Source organism: Arvicola amphibius, chromosome 11 (genome assembly GCF_903992535.2).
Source record: "Arvicola amphibius chromosome 11, mArvAmp1.2, whole genome shotgun sequence".
In the NCBI taxonomy this organism is placed as follows: Eukaryota; Metazoa; Chordata; class Mammalia; order Rodentia; family Cricetidae; genus Arvicola; species Arvicola amphibius.
Window position 1 is genome coordinate 81,833,053 of NC_052057.2, and position 23,685 is coordinate 81,856,737.

At 39.3% G+C, this 23,685-nt stretch overlaps 1 protein-coding gene across 1 annotated transcript; it reads right to left on the reverse strand.

Moving 5' to 3' along the window:
* Positions 1-354: 354 nt before the first annotated feature.
* Fhl5 (four and a half LIM domains 5) lies at positions 355-22,151 on the reverse strand. Its single transcript, XM_042055952.1, is given in 7 exon segments — positions 355-608; positions 6,737-6,923; positions 10,992-11,161; positions 14,406-14,619; positions 15,396-15,422; positions 15,424-15,568; positions 22,006-22,151. Coding segments are annotated over 7 exon segments (1,053 nt in total). The 3' UTR covers positions 355-444.
* Between the last annotated feature and the right edge of the window lie 1,534 nt (positions 22,152-23,685).

A 23,685-nucleotide genomic window follows, 5' to 3' on the forward strand; every position in this document is an offset into this window, starting at 1 on the left:
CACTATTCATATGCAGTCTAACATGCCATATATAACCAGCTAGTTTAAAATGCAAACATTTGTCTCTTGTGTACTTCTCAATTGGATCTTGTTTTCCTTCTATAGTTTTGAAAAATGTCCTTCAGCAGCAGTATTCACAATTATGAAGTACAGGCCATATACTCAATAATGAAGAGGTATTATCCCATGTTTCTAACAGCAGAGTGCAGTATTTTGCAAGGAGATAGAGCCTTGTGGTTTAGTAATTCATTTTCCTATTAGACTGTGTTTTGTGTGTTTCTTATTATAGAGTTCAATTATAAAGTATACTAGCCTTTTCCTGCTATGCACCCTGCACTAAACTGCTTTCTAAAATACAAACAAAGAGTATTACTGCCACCGAGTTCCCCTTTTAGTGAGAGCAAAGGCAAAGTGGGTTTCAGGTCGGGGAGAGACCGTCTCTTCCTACGCGTCAGCGTCTGCCCCAGAGCCACACTTGCGGCAGAAGATTTCCATGTTCTGAGTCAAGAATCCTTCGCCCACCAAGGAGACAGAGCACTTCCCACAGTTGAAGCACTCACTGTGCCACTGGCGGTCTTGAAAGCAGATGAACTTGGCACCTCTGAGACCTGGAAGGGAATTGGAGGCAAAGAGTAATCTTTTCAATGAACAGATTGAGAAGTCAGCTAGAAACTATTGAATAGAGTGGTTAGCAAGATGATGTGTACACATGTAACTCCATAGAGTGTGGCCCTTTGGCCTCATGTCCAGCTGAGAACTTCAGCCATATAAGATTCTTGGCTCAATTCTGCTGTAATCTAAGGAAGAAAAATAAATCTTGATATGCATTGTTTAGTTTTAATTGTTTTGGGGCGGAGGCAGATGAAAACTACAAGAGTCAGGAAACCCATGTGCAGTGGGAATATAGAAACCCACAATGTGCAAACATGAATGCATTTTGCCCCACTCTTCATTTGAGCAAGTTTGCTTAGCTGCAAATTGAAAATGTCATAAAAGAAATGTATACTTCTGAGCCTAAGGCTTGATGTTTTAGTGACTTCAATTTTCATTTTTCCTCATTTTACTTGGAGTAAATCCTATTTGGGGATATTTGAGATACAATTTTCCAAAGACCAAGTTGAGAATTTCTTCTAGACTTTCATAGAGCTATTCTCCAGGAACAAGTTTAGTGCCTGGCTCTGCCGCAGCTCCTGTTCGGAGTTCTAATGTAAACGGAGGAATCTCTTCACTCTAGATACCTGCTCGCCTTACTCAAAGATAAAGTCCAAGAAGGCCTTCAACCCCCATCACTTTAACTTTGCCTTTACTTGAGCTAAGTTGCTTCTTAAAGCACTCACTAAAGCACTGACACCTGTTCTGTCTAATATAATTTCAGGATGCAGTTCAACAAAAGTATGCTGAGTAGCCATAGGAAAAAGAAAAGTTCCAGAAGCCGAGAAGTGATGGGATGTTACAGGTTGGCTCTATACACTTCATTTGACAAGTGGACAAGGGATGTTCATGTTGTGAGTTACTGGTGCCTTGCTCATCACCTCCGGAGGCAAAAAAGTGTTTCCTGTGCTGACCCCACACGCACTGCCCAATTCTCTTATGAGATAAAGAATCTCAAGGTGTGACTATGAATCTATTTCAGGTTAGTTCTCTGACTAACGTCTTTTTATTTAAAATGTTTATATATGTGTCTATCTGTGCACATGTGTGTACAGGTGCCTGAGTATGTCAGACAAGGGTGTCAGAGCCACTGGAGCTGAATTTACAAGTGGGTGTGAGTTATGCAGTGTGAGTGCTAAGATCTGAACTCTGGTCCTCATGACTGAAGCTCTCTTAACCACTGAGCCATCTTTCTGTCTTTATACAGAGTTTGGCTCATAAAGAAAAGAAGATCCTACCTCATTTTTCTTTATTAAACATATAGTTTATTTATCCATGATAATGTAATTATTATCTTACAATGATAGTAAACTTGTCCTGCTTGGTTTTATGTCTACTTGACACAAGCTAGAGTCTTCAGAGAGGAAGGAACCTCAAAAGAGAAAATGGCTACACAACGACCAGCTGTAAGCAAGACTTAGTGACTTTTGAGTGAGGTCCCTACCTATTACAGGTGGAACCATCCCTGGGCTGGTGGTACTGAGTTCTATAAGAAAGCAGACTGAACAAGGCATGAGGAGCAAGCCAGTAAGCAGCACCCATCCATGGCCTCTGCATCAGCTCCTGCCTCCAGGTTCCTTCCCTGCTAGAGTTCCTGTTCTGACTTAATCCAGTGATGAACAGTGATATGAAAGCATAATTCAAATAAACCCTTTCCTCCCGAATTTGCTTTTTGGACATGGTGTTTTATTACAGAAATCAAAACACTAACTAAGACAAATACCAATTAATTATTTTCTTAAGTTTTAATAACTTTAAGAATAAGGTTTTAAATAATCTTTCTCAATAAAACTAACTATTAAATGTATAGGACTTTGAGGCTTATGACTTATTCTCAATTTTATTAGCAAGCCACATACAAGTGGCAAATGTAAAAATAAATATATAGTTTAACACAAAAGAAAAATGGAAGCATATAGAAGTAGGACACAAAGGTCCAGACCAACCCTTGGGTTTTTTGTAAATTTTTTCAAATTTGGTTGTGTTTTTTTATTTAGGTCAACAGGGTCATTTACAGTAACAAAGTCTTTTAGGAAACTGATCTGTTGATGGGTGTGGTGGTGCACATCCTTTATCCCAGGTACTTGAGGGGCAGAGGCAGTCAGGTCTATGTGAGTCCAAGGCCAACCTAGTCTACATGTTGAGTTTCAGTCTAGCCAGGGCAGAAGAAGAAGAAGAAGAAGAAGAAGAAGAAGAAGAAGAAAGAAGAAGAAGAAGAAGAAGAAGAAGAAGAAGAAGAAGAAGAAGAGAAGAAGAAGAGATGAAAGCAAACTGATCTTTGATACCCACTTTATCTAGCTTCATTTGTACCTGGAAAGTCAGTAAAAAGGTAGTTTATTGAGTTCTAAAGTTTGTCACTCTTCAGTCTAAGCCCAAATGTGTATATATAGCCCCATCTAACCTTCATAGAGTAAATAGTAGCATCATCTTCAATTCATAGACAAATATCTACCAAGGAGCAGTGAAGTTCAGCCACTCATCTAAGGTCACCAGCTGGCAAGCTCTGACTTAAACTCTGCAGTCTGGCTTCCCAGCCCATGCTATTAACCTCACTAAATTAACTTTATCTTTGTGAAGAACATAACTGGGAACATTAGTGCTTCCTTCTGTAGAAACTTTAGAGCTTGAAACTCCATTTTCTCTAAATAAAAAGAAATGAAGGGAAGCCAGTCCTTTTCCAGTCATTTTGTATATATGGCAAGAGCAGGCCTCCAGTGGGGAGGTATTTACCCATAGTCACACAGCGGCTAACAGTACAGGCACAAGGTCTGTTAATGCCAGGTTCGGAGCACTTTCGCTAGGTCAAGCTACCTCATCTAGCTTGGATAGTTCAAGAGGTAGTGAACATCTTAAAAAGGGAGAGATAAATGTTGTTATACATTCTAAGTATTATACTCACAAATAAGTGTACTTTCATCTCTTATCAAAGAAGCTTCTGTTTATAGCAAATGGAGGCCATTGCAGAAAACCACAAATGGACAAGATGTGGAGATCAGCCCAGCCTCAACAGTTACATGTAGAACATAGATCCTGCACTTTAAATCTAAGGGAACGTCTTTGAAAAAGGGATGGAAATATTATAAAAAGGCAGAGGACTGTGAAGTGGATGAGATTGTGTCTTCTAGAAATAGCTGCATTAACAAGACCTGGAGGGATAAAAGATCTCTCTGGTTCCAATGCCTAAACAAAGAAACATAAGTAACTAATGACTGCCAAAAAAGGGAGAATTAGCCTCTCCCAGGGATTCCTACCCTAATTGGTTATACAGTACAAAGTAGTCATCTCTGAAAACATATCAAAAAACAATAAAAACAGACTCAGTAGACTATACTTATTATATATTTGCATGTGTGTGCATGTTGCAACAATAAAGAAAAAGAGAGTATCCAATTGAGAATGAGGAAGAAAAGGGGAGGAGTCTGAGAAGAAGAAATGGGAAGAGATGAAGGAAGGAATGTAAATGGAAGAAGTGATATAATTATATTTAATTAAAAAAAAAACTGAGAAAATAAAATAATAGTTATAGCTGTAATCAGTTCAAATGAAGACAATTCATTGTAATAGTATCAGCAAACTACATTAAACCACCTCTGGGTAGAGTTAGTTAACATTGGATACTATCCTAAAAGCATTCTAATAGAAATAGCTTCTCTTAAAATATTGATTCTTAATTGTATATGTTTGCAGTATGTAATAGGATGTCATGATATGTCCAACCACTATGGAATACCTAAGTCAATCTAATTAACACGAATTACTTCAGATAAAACTTTTAAAATTCAGCCTTTTATCGATTTTCAATGATACAATGCATTATCACCCACTGTAGTCACCACAATGTACAGTAAGTTTCCTGAACTTGAACTTACCTGTAAGAAAGCATAGCTGCTCCGATGGTTAAGTGTTTGGCATGAATTCACAACCTCTGAAGATAAACACATAGCATTCCTCGGATTCCCTATTGCATTAACTCATATGGTTTATTTTTAAAAAGCCTTACTTTAGGGCTTTACATATATTTAAGAAACATAAGAATGAGCTGGCAGTTTTTGCAGTCATTTCAGTCTTAAGACAATTCTTAGAAATTCCTTTATCCTGACTCTTTTCCCTTAAATACTGTCACAAAAGATTAATTTGGGGTCTGGTCTTTTATGTTTTGTGTAAAACTGTTGCTTTCTGTCTATACTGTCTATACTTGGTGCAGTTGCCTGAGGAAACATTTGCCAGAAACACCATTTAGGTACATGGGTCCGGGAAGGATCAGAACTTAATCCCATTATGATCATGGAGCTTGTGTAGGCTCCATGAGATCCCTGTTAGCTGTTAGAATTCTTTAAGCACTGTAAAATATTTTTAATTATTTAACCTCTCAGTTTCCTCATCAGAGGACCTTCGTTTCTAGCCCAGCTCAAGTGAAATTAGAGCAGACTGTGATGGGAGAGTTTCCTGAGTAGGTTCTGGAGTCCGATGAGTTTAAACTTCAGGACATCCCATGTTCTAACTAAAGGTGATGGAACTGGTAGCTGCCTCTTTTTGTAGGAGCTGCCAGATGAACAGAAGACAGGAGAGCAGAGTGGTTAGGAACACATGCTGAGAAGCCCAACAGCCTGGAACTGTTAACATGAAACCTTGGAAGGCCAAGGAGGTAACATAGTTGGATGTCGGAGGAAGAGGGTTTGTTAGGAACAGAGAAGACCTGGCTGGTGCAAAAGGGCAGCCACCCTGCTGCATGGAAGAGTGACTTGGGAATGTGAAGGCAGTCAGACCAACTGTGGCGAGCTCTCAATGTGCTTTCAGTTGCAACAATGGTTTTCATATTAGTCTCCTCCCTGACCCTGTAAATGAAATATTGGCCAAGGAAAACCTGTCTGCTAGCCAAACAAAATCTATGGACCAGTGTAAATCTGAAAAATATGGTGCCCCCTGGGTAGAGAAACATGACTGTGCTTAAATAATAAATAATAAATAATAAATAAGGAGGACCACTTCCTCCCTTTTCAAGTAGGCAGAAAGCCTTCAAATTTAGATTAGCGGAGAAAATATTTTCCTTCATCAGAAAATTCATGTAGATCCAACATACACACTCACACACAGGAGGAGAGAGAGAAAGAAGAGAGGGGGGGGAGGGGGGGGGGGAGGGGGGAGGGAGGGAGGGAGGGAGAAAAGAGTGGTGAGATCAGAAGAGGAATGGGAAGAAAGGGAATAACCTTTAATATGGTGTTACACAAACTGAGCTAAAAATGACATGAGAACTAAGAATACCGAGGACAGAAAGTGGAAATACATCTCTGTCACATTATTAATGACAATAAGTTGCCTGGAAGAACAGTTTCTGGGTTTTCCAAGTCTCATGCTGGCTTTGGCATCTTTACCACAGGATTAATGCTTTAGAGATGGTTCTGAGGAAAACACAATATGCTCCTCCAACCCTGCGAGAAACTGCTTAGCGTGGACTGATTTGTCACCTATGTTATTTTTCAAACCATGTCTCATGCACTTTATTCTTTAGTTGAATACTATATTGTTTTCTTTCATAATCAAGTTGCTGCCAGTGAGTACAGAGAAGGCAGTAATATGTTTGTTTAAAGCATCTTAAAAAAGAAATTAAATTAATTCCTGTTCAATGTTACTCTAATTACAGCTTTGGTTATTTTATAGAATAGTTTAATTAAAACCTTTTGTGTTTTAAATGTTTGACTTTTGTTGGAAATAAGTAGGATTCTGATTCTGTAATAGTCCTCTGCCCTCTGAATTCCTGAGTCTCAAATTGGGCCTCCTTACTGGGGCCTTCTTTGACCTTTTAGCTTACCTATTTTCCTTCCTTGGACTATGACTGTCCTTAGAAACTATACCATTCAGTTAATTACTTTTTACAATGCACAAACACCCAAATTGTATCCTGTCATTTCCTTGAGGGACCCATGTAAAATTTAAATTCATAAATGAGTATCTATTTGTGTTTACCTCAAAAGGAAATGTAGTAGATAAAAATATGTTTTTACTTGCTTTTCCTAAATTAACCAGGTAGCATTTTACATAGTTCTAACCAGATCATGGAAGAACCATGATGAGCCGAAGCGCTTACCAGTGATGGGTTTGGTGCAGGCTGCACACTTTTTTGCATAAAGATGGTTGTAGCAATCCAAGCAGAATGGGAAATCATCCCTGGACATAAATGCCTCCTCACAAAGCTCTTTCCTGCAGCCGCTGCACAGAAAGCACTCTTTATGCCATAACTGGTCACGGAAGGTTATCCCACCGGAAGTTATCACCTGCCAAGGCATTAGCAGAAGGCAATGAGTGTGAGTACCCTTGCAATTCAGACAATCTCACAATGCTTCTCCATGCTGACACTTGGTGCACTGAACTCTCTATTACCTTGCGTTAGGATGCTTGTTCCCTTGGAAACCTCTTTAAGTTTTGGAAAACAATATGAGAAAAAAATGTTACAAGAATTATACAGAACCTCAAAAATGAAAGTAAGTCCAACTTTCTTAAAGAATGTACCAGAAAAGAGGTAGAAATCCCTTGGACCTGGGAAGATCATGAAGGAAGCAGCGGCTTGATTGACTTTACCTTTTTGTAACTCTTTTTATTTCCAACTCCAAAGATCTTTTGTTAGAGTTACCATAACTCTACTCTACACATTTATAACAATATCTGACATTGAATAATGTTGGGAAACATGATAAAATGAAACAGAAGTCAAGGTACTTTTTGTGAAAGCTCACTGCAAGTCTGAGAAGACTCAGTTGTGGACATCCTGGGTGGAACTGATGAGCAAGCACCATCATTGTGAGCAACGACTCACTTTTTACCCCATCCCCAGTACTGGATTAGGAATGACTATTTCTGGATATTCTCAACACCTCTACATGGCATAGACTTGGTCCTTCTGTAGATGGACAGCCCTTAAGTGATGGATGACGGGGTCACTTGCTACCCCTACTGAGAAATTGCACTGAACTTGCACATACTGTACCATCTGTGTGTTCAGCCATGTGTGAAAGCCATTCTAGTACTGCACTTTGAACATAAAAGGACTTGAATCTAATGGGTGAGTTTTTTACTTCAGGTCTCAAATGGCGTACAGAGTTCAGATTCCTAGTATGAACATAAAAGCTGGGCATGAAGTCATGAATCAGTAAGGTGTATTGAGGCTCAGATGCTTATTTGTTCTTTATAATGCTGGCATGGTGCTGGGGGATTAAACCCAGGAACCTACGCATTCCAGGAAGATATTTTATCACTTAACCCATAATACATTCTTTTAAAAATCAATTTATTCCTCAAGTCCCTTGAAAGGTGGAATCGTCTTTTTTTGAGAATCAGGTTGATAGATACTGGTTAAGCATCCCAGTGTGGCTGCTTTACAATCATCTGTTCCTTCAGATCCATGGATGGTGACCTCACACAGCTGTGGCGGACACTGGAATGTGTTCGCGTCTGTCTCTTACAAAGACCAAGGAGATGGGATGATGACGATGGCTGCTACAGATCTCTATTAATTTTACTAGATTTTTAAAAATGGAAGCATACTTTAAGCTAGCTTTCTTTGCTGTCAAACATAGACATACTGTTTGTCTCTTATACAGGTCTTTGAAAAATATTCTAAACACAGTTTAACCTTACATCAAGTTTCTCAGAAAGTAAAGATAATTGATGGGAGTCAAATTTTCTAGAAGGAAAAAAGCTTACTATACTTTTCTGCATAAGTAAATGAGCAGCACAGCAGTATTCTATACTGTATACTGTACTGTTCTGTATAAGTAAATGAGGAGCACAGCAGTATTCTGTACTATGTACTATACTGTTCTGCATAAGTAAATGAGGAGCACAGCAGTATTCTATACTGTATACTATACTGTTCTGCATAAGTAAATGAGGAGCACAGCAGTATGTGGGAAAGAAAGCAATTTAAAATGCCTCCCACTGACATCAAACGCCCGACAGCAGGCACAGGCGAAATCATGCTTCCTTTGATTTGTTTGGTCAAATGATTTGTAGGCAGTGCTTAAAAGATCTGAAGCTTGAAAAATGGATTCCTAGCAAAATAATATATCCTAGAGCTCGGGAACATTTGGGAAAAAAGTTTGCTGGTGATTATATTCCTTTTGAAGAAACAGACAGGAAAGATGAAGTCTAATATTCAAGCCTTGGTTGACCATTAACTTAGGACAAGTTTCTTCTCTGGTGTGTGCTTATGTGGTGTGTTTGTCTGTACATGTGTGTGTGTGTTTGTCTCTGTGTGTGCATGTGAGTGTGCATGTATATCTGTGTGCATCTCTGTAGAGGCTAGACACGGATGCAAAATGTCCTTATCTATCATTTTTCCACCTTTCTTTTTGACAAAGGCTTTCTCATTGAACTTTGAGTTCTCCATTCCATCTGACATGGCTCTGCTTGCAGATTCATGCCTCCAGGCCCAGCCTGTATGTTGGTGCTGGGATCTGAACTCTTCTCAAACTCCACAGCATGGACTCCCCACATAGTACCATCTCTTTAGCCTGACAGTGAGGATTGTAGACACAGTAGAGAGCAGTTAAAGAACTTATGGACACATTTAATTTTATTTATATCCTGAAGAATTTGAATCTGAAGCACTTACAGTTTGAACCACCAGTTTCTAAGTAGAAAGTTCTAGTATAACAAAACAAAATTGGTGAGGGAAAACATAAAAGTCTGTTCGACAATAAGTTTGGGGTTATCTAAGCCAAGTTCTGCTTCTGGGTTGAATCAAACAGAATATTTCTTTAGCTTTGATCACAATCATTTATATCCAGCTTTTCTTAAAGAGTGTGTAGTCTAAAAATTAAATAGAAAATAATGAGTCATCATTTGTCTACAACCCAATAAGAACATTTCATAAGCTTCTAATGGCTTCAAATCCCATCCTCCATATAGCTACAGTCTTCCATAGCCTGAAAAATCCAGCACTTTGTCCCAGGTATCTTGAGTCTTCATAACAACATTGAAAGGAAGACTGTTGTGACCAATAAATTATATGACACTTCCCACAAGTTTCATTAATGTGTTAGCCTAAACTGAGACCTAAGTTTGAAACCTCTCAGAACAAGAGAAGCCTACTCATTTTGTTTCCAGCATGTGCTGTAAATGCCACTGACTCTGGAAGTCATGAGGCTTCTTATGTTGTGTGGTCATGGCACAGGGTTTGATTGTTGCTTGAATCATCCTTTTCAAAGCCAGCATTTCTGGAAAGGCAATAGAGACTTTCAGGTAGGAATGATCTCCCATCTTGTTACTACTCACTGTAGCCCTCAGCTACCATTGTGGTGTAATAGAATAACTATAAGTCTGATGAGTGTATTGGTTACTTTGTTCCATGGGTAATACTGGTATTACCAATATAAGCAGAAATTTGCCGTACTATGTATACATACATCCATGCTTGTGTATGCACATGGAGAAAATGTAATGAGCTGTCCAGATGGAAATACACAGTGGTTTTGAGAGCCATCAAGGCAGTTAACAAATCACAGTATTCAGGAGTAAGCACAATCCATTGTCATAATTCAGCATTATCCTACAATCCACAGTGCCATTTTAAACTCATGGTGCTTCACGTGGCAAGGCTTTCCTTGAGAATATCAGTATATATTTTATGAGTACAGACAGGCTTCATCAAGATGATGGACATGAGTCGCTTTTCACATAAAAGCCTGGAGGATGAACTGCTAGGTCATGTTTATTTCTAAAAATGGCTTTTCCCTTCTGGAAAGTATGCTTTGAATGGGAAAGCGAGTGAGAGGGAGCTTGCTTTTGTGCTGGAGTGGGAAATGAAGGAAATCACAGTTCTTGGGCTTTTTGTGTCTTCAAGAGAACTGGATTTCTATCATGATCTGCCACTTACCTACCAGTCTTCTCCTTGATAACACAAAGCCTCAAGATCAGAAGAGATTTTAGTAACTAGAAAATAAAAGGTAACGTTTCTAGTACTTGTTCCTGTCAATCATTCTGAGGGGCAAATCCATATTTCTCTGAAACAGTTAATACTAAATGGATCCAAATTGTCGTCTAGGAAGCACAGGGAAATGTAGCTGTCCCAGAACAAAGTTTCTATACAACAGTTAAGGTGACTGGGAGGTCAAGTCACCTGTGTTATTGAACATTAGATCCATGATTTAAGGTGGAATTTTATAGCTACTCCAAGAGCAAGATATCTTCATTATGAGAATTTTAGTTTGGGCTGTGTTGAAATTTAAAGGCTACCTCATGCATGATGGGGGTCACTTCATTCCAAATATATAAGGCATCCAAATAACAAAAACAACAACAGTGTTCTGGAAGTTCCCATAGCTTTACCCTCTTTAGATAGCTACCTTCTTACAGAAGTTGCAGTAGTGAGCGAACTCCTTCTCGAAGCACGGTACACAATAATTGCCACTCTCCTTCGAGATCAGAGGCTTGGTTCCTATCGGCTGTCGGCAGTGCTCACACACAAAGCAGGTTTCATGCCAGTAGTTGCCCTTAAATTCCATTTTTCGAGAACCTGGATCCCAAAGTAAGACTCTGTTAGAACAAGCTAGGCATGCTTTTGTTTTCTTTAAGAAAACATGCCTCAATTATTTAAAATATTTTAAGTACAATCATAATAAACGGTATTGCTGTATAAATAAATAGTAAAAAAACTTTTAGAAAAACATTTTGTAGTTTCTGAGATATTCCTTAGAGAAAAGAAAACTTGCTACAGTTCTGCAAGGATAAGAGTAGATCACGCACAGAAAACCCGTGCAGCTTCTGCAAAAGTTATGGGGAAGCCCTGCATGTCGAGATTTGGACTGGTTCATGGTTCAGACAGATTGAGTCATAGCTGTCATTAGACACATAATTATACATGCTCAGGGCACTACTCCTGTGATATGGGTTATGGAAATGGCTTCTGAATTTATTTGACTTTATATTAATAATGGTGGTAGTAGTAATATTGATTAGAGTGCTTCCAGGTGGGGTTGACTGATTCATGTTCTTATGCTGCTGTCCACAGGGATAGCAAAGGAAGAGAGAGAGAGAGAAAGAGAGAGAGAGAGAGAGAGAGAGAGAAAGAGAGAGAGAGAGAGAGGAGAGGAGAGAGGAGAGAGAGAGAGGAGAGAGAGAGAGAGAGGATTTAAGAGCCAGAGGAACAAAACTCTGCCGTGAGATTAGTTATGAGTTATCAGTTATGAGCGCCTTTTGGTATGAGAAGGTAGCTACACCAGTGAAATCTCAACAGCATGGCCGCCTAAACAAAACCTGAACAATTCCAACAACAGCTCATGTTCTAACACAGATGGGGAAAATGTCATGGGGCCCCACCACTAAGTAAAGAGCTATGACTAACAGCTGCTGAGATGTGGACAGAGGGATTGTTATTATTTCTTAGGGATGAGCCCCTGGTCAGTTACCTGATCCTACGTGGTCAGTCCTGGAACACACAAACCTGCAGGAAACCCTGAAAACCTTCAACAGGCTGTATTTATATACCTGTTTGTGTTTATGTCTGTAACAACAAAGGTTAATGACAAAGAGATTGCAAATCTGAGAGAGGGACAAAGGTAGGAGGGGTACGGAAGTAAACAGAGAATTTTCAACAGAAGAATCCCAAATGGCCAAAAGATATTTAAGGAAATGTTCAACATCCTTAGTCATCAGGGAAATACAAATCAAAACGACTCTGAGATACCATCTTACACCTGTCAGAATGGCTAAGATCAAAAACACCAATGATAGCTTATGCCTGGAGAGGATGTGGAGTAAGGGGAACACTCTTCCATTGCTGGTGTGCAAACTTGTACAACCTCTTGGACATCAGTATGGAGCTTTTCGTCATGAAAACTGGGAATCAACTTACCTCAGGACTCAGCAATACCACTCTTGGGCATATGCCTAAAAGATGCTCAATCATACCACAAGGGCATTTGTTCATCTATGTTCATAGTAGCATTATTTGTATATCCAGAACCTGGAAACAACCTAGGACGCCCCTTAACTGAAGATGGATAAGAAAATGTGGCACATTTACACATTGAAGTACTAGTGAACAGGTAAAAAAAAAAAAAAAAAAAAATGAACACCTTGGAATTTTGCTATGTAAATAGATGGAATTAGGAAACACTATTCTGAGTGAGGTAACTCAGACCCCAAAAAGAATGAATAGGGTATATACTCACTCATAAGTGGAAAGTAGCTATAAACAAAGGACATTGAGCCTGTAGTTCATGATCCTAAAGAATGCTAATTAATAGGGTAAACCCAAAGAAAAACAATATATAAATCCACCTGGAATTTGGAAACAGACAAGATTGACTGACAAAATGGGGAACATGGGGGTGGGGGGAGAGTAAGGGAGGGTTGGGAAGGGGGAATAAGAAGGGGTAAGGCGAAAGGGGTAAGAAAAACTTGAGGAAATGGAGTAGTTCGAGATGGAGGAAGGTCAGAGATGAGAGCAAAGAAAGAGATATCTTGATTGAGGGAGCCATTATAGCAGTTAGCCAAAACCTGACTCCAGAGAAATTCCCAGAAATCCACAAGGATGACTCCAGCTAGAACCTAAACAATAGAAGGGAGGGGGCCCAATCTTGACTTGGCCTGTAGTCAGAATTGATGATATCTTAAAAACCACCTAGAGCATCATCTAGTAAGTGGAAACAAAAGTGGAGACCCGTCAATTGGAGCAGGGGACTGAGCTCCCAAGGTCCAGTCTGAAGAGTGGGAGGAAAAAGAATTGTGAGCAGAGCTCAAGACCAATGATGGGTTTCACCCACTGAAAAGTCTACCTGAGCTAGTGTAGAGCTCTCCAAATACAAGACAAGGACTGGGAAGGAAACAAGCACAGGAACCAAACAGTCCCTGTAAATGTGTTGACAGTTGCATGGCTGGGGCAGACTGAGGGGTCACTGACAGTGGCACCAGGATTTATCCCTACTGCAATGTACTGGCTTTTGGGAACCTATTCTCTTTGGCTTGATACCTTGCTCACCTGGATATAGTGGGGAGGGCCTTGGACCTTCCACGTGGCAGTGTGCCTTGCCCTCTCTGAGGACTGGATGGGAGTAGTGTGGGAGGGTTAACTGGAGGGAGTGGGGGGGAAAGGGAGGAATGGGAACTTGGATTGGTATGTATAGTTAAAAAAAAAGGATAGCATCTTTTCTTTTTTCATATACACATGAAAAAAGAAAGGCAAAACTGGTAAAAAAAAAAAAAAAAAAAAAAAAAAAAAAAAAAAAAAAGGGGGCTTGCTGCTATGCCTAATGACTTAAGTTTGATCCCTGGATCCCACTTCATGGAAAGAGAGAACTGACTTATAAAAATTGTCCTCTGACACTCCCCCACAACAGAAAAAAAAATAGACACAATGGAATAAATGAATGAATGAGTGAATGGAATAGATTGATTAAAAATGAGGACTATCCCCAATGTCTGATAAAGAACGATCCCTTTTAATGCCATTGGTTATGCTCAGGACAGAGCATTTTCCGTTGTGTTCCTGGTACAAGGTTTATCCCTTAGAGTTGTCCTCTGGCTCAACATGTTTTCTATGAATTAGGTTATAATGAAAATAAAACCTTGAGCACTGTAATAACATTACAGAATTAAAGAGCCCTGCAATATACTTTGATCAAGAAGAATAGATTGGGAATTAGAGAAAACAGGCAAGAACATTGACTTTCTCAAACCAGTGTTGGGAGGGCGCCGGTGCGGGAGGAAAAGTGATGAGGGCTGTTTTGGGCAGAGCCAGAGCTGGGTTTGGGTCTCACCTGGCATGATGTTTCTCTTGCAGTGGAAGCACTTGGAGGAACACCTCGTTAGAATAGCAGTTCTGTGCAGAGCAGGGCGCTCATCCTTGGCAACAGAAGGGCTTTCCACCAAAGAGTGGTCGCATTTGGTACACTTGAAGCAACCTTCATGCCAATGACGGTTTTTTGTAGCAAAGATCCGTTGGAGACAGTAAATAAAGTCAATTTAGACGGGCTTGCAATGAAAACAAGCCATTTTCTAAGACAAGTTGGGATACCCTCGGGACCCTAGTAGCAGTAGGGGTTGTACCACCAGCTGGAGGGAAAGGTTGTTGATATCGTTATCTACAGAAAGCCTCTCTGGAGTAATTAAGAGCAAAAGCCTGGGGCCTGTTGATTGGTCCTAAAGGCCACTGAAAAATAAACCTCATTGGAATTTGTTAAGTTTCTCTGTTGTTTCTTTTATAACTTACAAGAAAACGTTACAGGATAATTTTAATTTTTAGGTTACAGAATATTGTTATTCCTTGAGCCTTCAAGCAAACAAATGACAATACTCAGTTAAAGCAAAGGCGAGAAAGAAAGCAAATAACAAGCCCAGAGGAGGAAGTGTGCAGTACAAAGGAGCAGTCTCAGGGGCTAGAGGAGACAAGGCAGATTTTTAAGTTGGAAAGCACAGGCTTTGAAATTTTTATGCTTCCAAATTCTTTTTTTAATGTATTTTTTGTGTATATTAGCTGTTCCAGAAGTGACTCAATATTTAGTTGTAAAACTCTGGGGAAATAACTTCTTAAATTTTTGCTCATCCTAAAAACTACCACACTTGCATATACTAAAAAAAAATTGTCTTAAAGGATAATGTGAGATCAAACAGGCATTCCGCAGAACTACACATCGGGGACTTGATATGATGATGTGGGTAGAAAGTCAACATGCAGGAGAAAAGGGCCACTCTGAATCAGTTACCCACCATTCATGAGCAGCGACAGTGTCAACTGAAGTGATACCTACCTTAGAATCTGATTCAATTGGCTCTTTGCCACTGCTCACAGCAGTTAGAAAAGATCCGATCATAGCAGGAGACGCAGTAGAGATGATCATCCTTGAGTACGTACTTCTTACCAAGAAGGGATGTCGTGCAGTATTGACATTCAAATTGAGTACTTTGCCATTTCTGTTTGGTCCTGTGGATAAGAAAATCAAACAAAGTTTCCTTACAAATGGTAAGTCCTTTATAAAATGTGGCTCAAGCACTTGAATTTATATATTACGAGGCAAAATTCCTAAATTCACAAATTTAGTAAGCTGTTTGCAGTTATGGTGATTTAGGAAAGGCTACTCCTCCATCTTGGGCATTCTTTTGTATTCTTTTTCTCTTAGAAGTAAAATCAGCCAAGTTGTGAAACAAAAATCTTTATTCACCATGTGCCAATGTGGAAATCAACAAAATGCAATATCTGCAGGATATATCACATCAAACATGATAATATGACCTGTAGACTGGGTGTTTAAAATTGGCATTATGTAACTATCTCAAAAGAGTTCTGGAAGTGGATTTGATAAAAGTAACAATTCTTTTTTATTCAAACTTGAATAATTAGTACGTTGCTATATATTTGCTGCATTTTTTACTCCTAAACTCTCATTGGATTCCTAATAAGGATTCTGTGTATTAATCCGAAGCCTTTCTAGATCATATATACATCTCTACTGGGACAACCTTAGCTGCTTGTTCTAATGACAGCTCTAAAAAAAATGCTTTCTGATACCTTTAGTCACCTGGAATTCTACATTTGAATGTCCCCACCAAGCTAAAAAACACAACTGCAGGTGAGATTCAGTCCACATGCTAGCTTTCAAGACTTTGTTTGAGCAATGCCCCAGGTATGGGGATTCCAAGAAAACCCTTGGGATTCTTTAAGCTTTGGGGTGAAGCCAGCACGTATTTTGGACAACGCCACGAAACAGCCTCCAGCAGAATGAAAACTGACAGCCGGGCGGTGGTGGCGCACGCCTTAATCCCAGCACTCGGGAGGCAGAGGCAGACGGATCTCTGTGAGTTCGAGGCCAGCCTGATCTACTAGAGCTAGTTCCAGGACAGGCTCCAAAGCCACAGAGAAACTCTGTCTCGAAAAACCAAAAAAAAAAAAAAAAAAAAAAGAATGAAAACTGACAAAAATACAAAACAATGGCTAGAGTAAGATTTCAGATTATTTTATGAAATAACCAAAAAAAAAAACAACAGCAAAAAATAGAACTTGCAATCTCTAGTTTTGTTGAAATGTTTCTTATTCTCCAATTTATATTTCTTTTATTTGAAAAGACAGCAGATCAGGTAATTAATATGGTGCTTTAGAATATTTTGATGCTAATTTGTATCTAATCCATGTAAAGTGCTATCCTAAAATATTTCTATTTTATTTTAGTAATGAAGCCTGCAGCAGTTTCTTGGCAAACCCCCACTGCCATTAATTCTTTGTGTATTCCGTCTGCATTGGCTTCGCTTTCCGCTCTTTACAGCTAAGTAGGGAAAGAGCGAGGATCTGGAACACAGGGGTCTTTCCCAGGAAAGATACAAACTCAGCCTAGAAATTCCCAATGGGATATGGCCAAAATTATCACAAGGAACATTGAATTCCCTATTTGATTAATTTCACAGAAATGTCCATTCCTAGTGAGCACAAACATATTCAAAGGGCTCTGAAAACAGCAGGAAAATAGGTCTGAGTTCCCTGAAATGATAGAAAATACATTTTAAATTACATTTACAGTGATCAGATCAAGTGTTTAGTCTCCACAGTAGATATGGTACTTTTAAGGGTCTTTCACTTAGTATGGAAATGTAATTTTCATTGTGAATATGTATTCAGTTTAAAATGCACACAGGACCACCACTAAGAGTGGGTCCCTCCTGGATAGGGAATACTCAGAAAGGATTCTTAGAATTCTTACTGGGGTAGATAAAGCATACAGGAAGACCTTGAAATTTTAGAGTTTTGGGACCTCTGATTAAATGGGGTGAGGTTAGATAAAAAGAGGAATCTTTTTATAAAATTTTACCCCCCCCCACTTTTTTTCTAGGCATGATTTTGTACTTTCTTTTCTTTGTATATGGAATCAATATGTTTTTTTTTCCTCATTTTTTATTAAAGATTTCCATCTCCTTCCCTCCTCCTACCCCTTCCCCCCCCTCCCTTCCACCCATACCCCCACCACTCCACCCCTCTCCAAGACAAAGAGCCATCAGGGTTCCCTTCACTATGTTAAGTCCAAGGTCCTCCCAGCTCCCCCTAAGTCCAGGAAGGTGAGCATGAGGAATCAATATGTTTTTAATGGGAGAATTGTGTTCATACACAGGATAAACAGCCAGTTTGTTATTCTGTCCAAAGGGTGGAGGAGGGTGGAGGAGCCGAGTACCCTTTCTCATTACTACTTGCCAAAGACACCAGGAGTATTTTTTAAAAGATTTTAAATGCTAGAGCAAACCTGATTTGTGATTAGGAGCCTGAAGAACTATTAGTGTTACTGATGTGTCCCACAGGTTATGATCAACCATCCTCCAACAGGGAATGCTCAAGCCCCACCCTATGCCAATACTTTGTAAATCAGCCATTGGAAGTAATATGTAAGCAGTTTCCTAAGTCTATAGCCTACCATTACATGGATGACATTTTGTTATCTGAGTCAAATGCAGATACTTTAGAAAGTATCTAAATGCCTAAGTGGGGATTATAAATTGCTCCTGAAAAGATTCAAAGAGGAGATTCTGTTAATTACCTAGGTTACAGAATAGGGTTACAGAAAATTAAAACACAAAATGCACAAGTTCGGAGAGACCAGTTGCGGACTCTTAATGAGTTTCAAGGATTATTAGGAGACATTTCCAGTCCTACGACTGGCTATTGGGAATAACATCTGATCTAATAATTCATTTAAACAAACCTTAGGTGGTAATAAAGACTTGAATAGTCCCATAAAATTAACAACTGAAGCAAAAAAAGAATTGACAATTGTTCAGAAGGCACGTGTGGATAGAGTGAATACAAATCTTAATTGTATTCTAGTCATATTACCTTCCAGAATTTTACAGAAAATTTAATGCAGAGGGATGATCATAGAATGGACTTTTTACCATATAAACCAAGTAAAAATATTAAAAACTTATGTGGAAAAGGTCTCTAAATTAATTATAAAAGGTAAATTGAGACTTCATCAATTAGCAGGTATAGACCCAGCAGAGATTATAGTGCCTTTCACTACTGATGAAATAAAAAAGTTACGGGAAGACAATAACCATGGCAAAGGGCTTGTGATATTTTTTGAGAGAAATTAATAAGAAATATCCAAAAGCAATAGACATACCTTATAAAGAAAACTTTTTGGATTCTTCCCCGAACTGTACATGATGCACCAATAACTGAAGTCCATACATTTTATACTGATTCAAATAAATTAGGGAAGGCAGATTACAAATCAGAAGATTTCAGTAAGGTGGAACAAAGCCCTTATAATTCTGCCCATAAGGCAGAATTTTATGCTATTCTTATGGTACTAACGGATTTTAAAGAACCTTCAATATAGTTACTGATTCACAATATGCAAAAAGAATTGTTTTACATATTAAAACTGCTAAATTTATACCAGATGATACAAAATTGACTTCATTATTCATTCAGGTACAAGACATAATCAGGAATAGGATTTGTCCTATGTACATAACACATACCCGATCCCATGTGTCTGCCAGGTCTTCTAGCACAGAAATTGATCAATTATTGATTGGAAGTATGTTTCAGGCCTCTGAATTTCATATTACATGGCAAAAAGCTAAGGAGATTATAAAGAGATGTCTTACTTGTTCTTTCTATAACCAAACACCATTGCCTGCAGGGAGAAACCCAAAGGGTACTCAAAGAAATGAGATCTGACAGATGGATTTGTTTCACTTTATGGAATTTGGTAAATTATAATATGTGCACCACACCATAGGCACATATTCAAGTTTTCAATGGGCAACTGCCCTGAGCTCAGAAAAGGCTGATTTAGTAATCACACATTTATTATTTATTATTATTCCTACCTCTGATCAAGATAAATTATACATTGTTTATGTTCTGAAGCCATTGTCCTTATTTGCTGCACATTTGTTTACAGATTATTTAATATTCTGACATGAAGTCTTAATCTTTAAGTTATACATGTATTAAATATTATAGGTCAATTGTTCACATTTGTTATACATATACTCAGATTGATTAGGTTCTTAGATACATAGAGATTATATTCTGCCTAGATAGGTAATCTTCAACCATTTCAAGGATCTGGAACATGGCATTTAAATAACTTAGGGTTCTGTTGATGAGACATGATTGCTTCTGACAGCACCAATCTATTCCCAAGAGAATGTTGAGCCCCAAAGACACTCCACTCGGAGTTTGTTTTCTTCTTGGCATAATTGATCTTTGGGACCCATGCCTTGACCACTGAATAAGGACACAAGAAAAAGCACTGCCAAACCTTGCCAAGACAGGGTAAGACGGTTCTGAAAATTTTCCTGCCTCTGAAAATGGTCTGTCAGTTATGCTAGGCCTTATCCAAAGTTGGTTTTTTTAGCATTGCAAAAGAGATTTTGGGTGATTTCTCCAGTAGTCAGTTGTCTCCGTCATATATTGCTCGCTTTGGAACCTGCTTGATTGTACTTCCTGCCTGCTCAAGTATTATTATTTCCCTTCTCAACCCTTAGATGGGGTTGAAGATAGTTGTAGTTACCTTTCTCTCATGATTTAGCCAAATTTATTTCCGATACAAGATTTAGACTCCTTGAAATAAAATATTTATTAAGACATTTGTTATATATTTCTTGCTTAATATTGCTTATGTTGTTTGTAATTTTATATTTGTTATCTGTTCCTATTGGATACAGTTTTGTATTGGGTTTGGATTGCTCTTGTTTAGACAAAAGGGGGAGATAATGGGGAAACCTTGTTAGCCAACTATTTTTAAGAGGTGGATCCAAGGATGAGGCATGCCTTTCTGGGACCCAGAGAGAAAAACATGCGCATGAACCAGGTGCCCTCTCTCCATGTGGTTCCACCGCAACTGAGCAGAGCCTGTGACATGAGTTTCCCCTTATAATAAATAAAAATATAATTGTTTATCCTTTAAGGTAATCTGATTATTTTACGAATTGAGTTCACACCTACAGGTGTGCACTGCCAGCCATCCATGTGTGATACATATTTGAGACATCTGTGTCAAGCTTCTAAATTCATCCCACAGTTGATATGAAACCAGTCCAATATTTTTATCATTATCCACTATAGATTTAGAAAATGGGTTCAGAAGTTAAAGGATGTACCACAAGGCATTGGAAGACAAACAAGGCTTTATTTTCCTTATACTTCTTTTTTTTTTTTGGTTTTTCGAGACAGGGTTTCTCTGCAGCTTTTTTAGAGCCTGTCCTGGAACTAGCTCTTGTAGACCAGGCTGGCCTCGAACTCACAGAGATCCGCCTGCCTCTGCCTCCCGAGTGCTGGGATTAAAGGCGTGCGCCACCACCGCCCGGCTCCTTATACTTCTTTTAGATTTTAAATTTGTGTATAAAAATATGTGAGTTACCTGGCTGAGGGTGCTATTAACTGGGTGCTATTTTCAAACGAAGACTATTTTTCTGTCAAGTTACATTTAATGGTGAGATACTGGCGAGAAGGCTAAGGCTGTGAACGGCACATCTACTTAAATTTCACTGTGCTGAGCAGAACCAAGAGATTCGCCACAGGCATACTTGACAGTGCATGCGAAGGAGGATGGCAGGGAGATCCTCCCTGAGGTCCTTTATCGGCTCACAATGTATTTACGGATTTTCCCTTTATCCATGAATTCAATAAATATGTAAAGTATGTTTTATTTGCAAGGTAACAGCTAGACGTTGCGAAGGCCTCATAAAACACACGAAACTCGCATCACATTGGCGGAGAGCACACACATAGCCACTGAGAGGGTGAGGACACTTTACAAACATCTGAATAAAGTTCAGAAGCAGCAAAGAGAAATGAAACACTGTAAAAGTAGAGTAGTGCTCTATGCGCGACCAAGTTTTAAATGTCCGAAGTGCCTCCTTAACCCTAATCAGAGTTTCTAGGTATGGAGACTGAAGAGAAGTATTTTTCACTCCTCACAGGATGTACGGTGCAGTGACAGCTGAAAATGACCTCCTCGAGGAAGGAGACAGACCCTCAAAGTTATTTCCCTCAAAGGTTCAGGAACTACTCGGAGAAGCTGCATCTGTGCTTGTGTAATTGGCATATTATAGTCTGCAAACCTTGGCTCTATTCTCCTTCTAGGTGGAAATATTTTCTTGGACCTTCTTCCAGTGCATGAGTGTTCAGGAAGTTCCCTTAGCCCTGCTAACCAGAACACTGGAGGGTAGATATATAATGAAAAAACTGTTCCTACTTCTTGGTTATATAGCAATTTCCTGAGTTGATAATTTCCATTCTACAAGGGAACTGCTTAAAACCCCTGAAGTAAGTAACTATGACACCTCATCGTGTCTCAGGAAAAAAATTCTATAGGTCCCTTCATCTCCAAATTGTAAAGACTCTCAGATAATCTAAGTTGCCTGGAAGAGGCTCGGATGAGCCCAGCTGCCTGGAAGACACACTTTGACCTATAGCCGCCCTCAAATTGTGCAGTGCACTTCAGGGTCCCAGCTTTCCTGAGATGTGGCTCAAGCAGGCTTTGGAGAAGCAGCTCTCTTGGAGGCATTTCTGCTCCCGTAAGTAAAGCTCTCACTCATACTCTTGTAAGAAACCTCAGTAATCTAATTGGTTCATCAAATTTGACTTTGGTCATATTCTTTTTGTAGATTCCCTATTGGAGTGAGCCTAGCAATAGTGCCACACATGCTTTATGTTGGCAAGTGGGTTGGGAGCCATGAATGTTCACTACCCATTCTGGATCCCTACAGTCAGTTTCTCAGGTGCTAGAAGTAGCTTTTGGCTGTGAATGGCAGTTGTAATGGTGAAGCTAGAGGCAACAATTGGCCAGAGGTAGGGAGCTGACTTATAAATCATAGGGCAGAATGGACGTGAACAGTGTCACCTTCGGTGTAATAGAAACAGGAGCAATTATACTCCATGGAGTCTCCTGAAAGCCGCATACTATTTTAACAAATGCATATAGGTTCTTTACATCTTCACTACAATAGCCCAAAGCCCCAAAGCCTATTATAAATTTTCCTCATTTGGTAAGTGGAGAAACTATTTTCTGGAGCCAAGATCACTTGGATGATGAAATGCAGGATCTAGAAACTCAAATCTTTCAGCTTTTAGAACCTGGAGCTGAATACCTGCATAAACCTCTCTGTCTTTGGGATTACGGGGAAGGGATGACACAACTGGGAAGCACACTTGTAGCTATGAGGCATTTTTAGACAAGAACAAGAAATGTATGCCAAGTGGCATAAATCATATGTATGATTTACATAATCGTATCGTTTTACAGGCAGGGATATGTTCTGAGAAATGTGTCATTCATCAATTCCATTATTGCAGTAATGGCTAGAGTTTGTTTATACAAGTGTAGATGGCACAATCCATCACACATACAGGCTATGTGCTGTACCCTGCCAAATGTGCAGCCTGATAAAATGGAGAACAGGAGAGGGTGAGACAGGTTTTTAGAGATTGGGAGAAGTAATACAATAGCACATTCACGTACCTACTTCTGGGATTCGGAGAAGCATGGGGGATGAATGACACAAGCGGCAGTTAGGGAGGGACGGGAGCATTTGTAGTGCTCAGGCTGGAAGGGATGTCCATCTGACTCAGAAGAGGACAAAGCGAGGCGTATGAACGTGAGTTACAATGCAGTAGGACCTCACCATGTCTTGAGGAGTCAGAAAGAACCATTCCGAGATTTCCCACCTGGGTCCTTCTAGAATTAGTGTGTTACAGAAGATTGGGCATGGAAGAATACTAATTGAAAGGCAAGATTAATTCAAATTGATGTAAACTGATTTTGAGGAACTGGACTTGAGAGGCATCAGGCTGCCTGTCCACAAACTTAGAGTGTTGCACTAAAGCAAGTTTGGCTTTGTCATAGCTGAGCCATTTGATGGCGGATAGATTGTTGGTGAGAGGGTGCGATATTAAGGTATTGGAGGAGGCTATCAGAAGAAGTTGCAGCACAGAAAAGGAGAAAAGGTAAAAGGTTTGTGGATAAACACAAGCTGCGGTGTGTGAAGGGAACAAAGCAGGCAGGGAAAGCCACTGTACTGTGGTAGACAAAGAAAATAAGA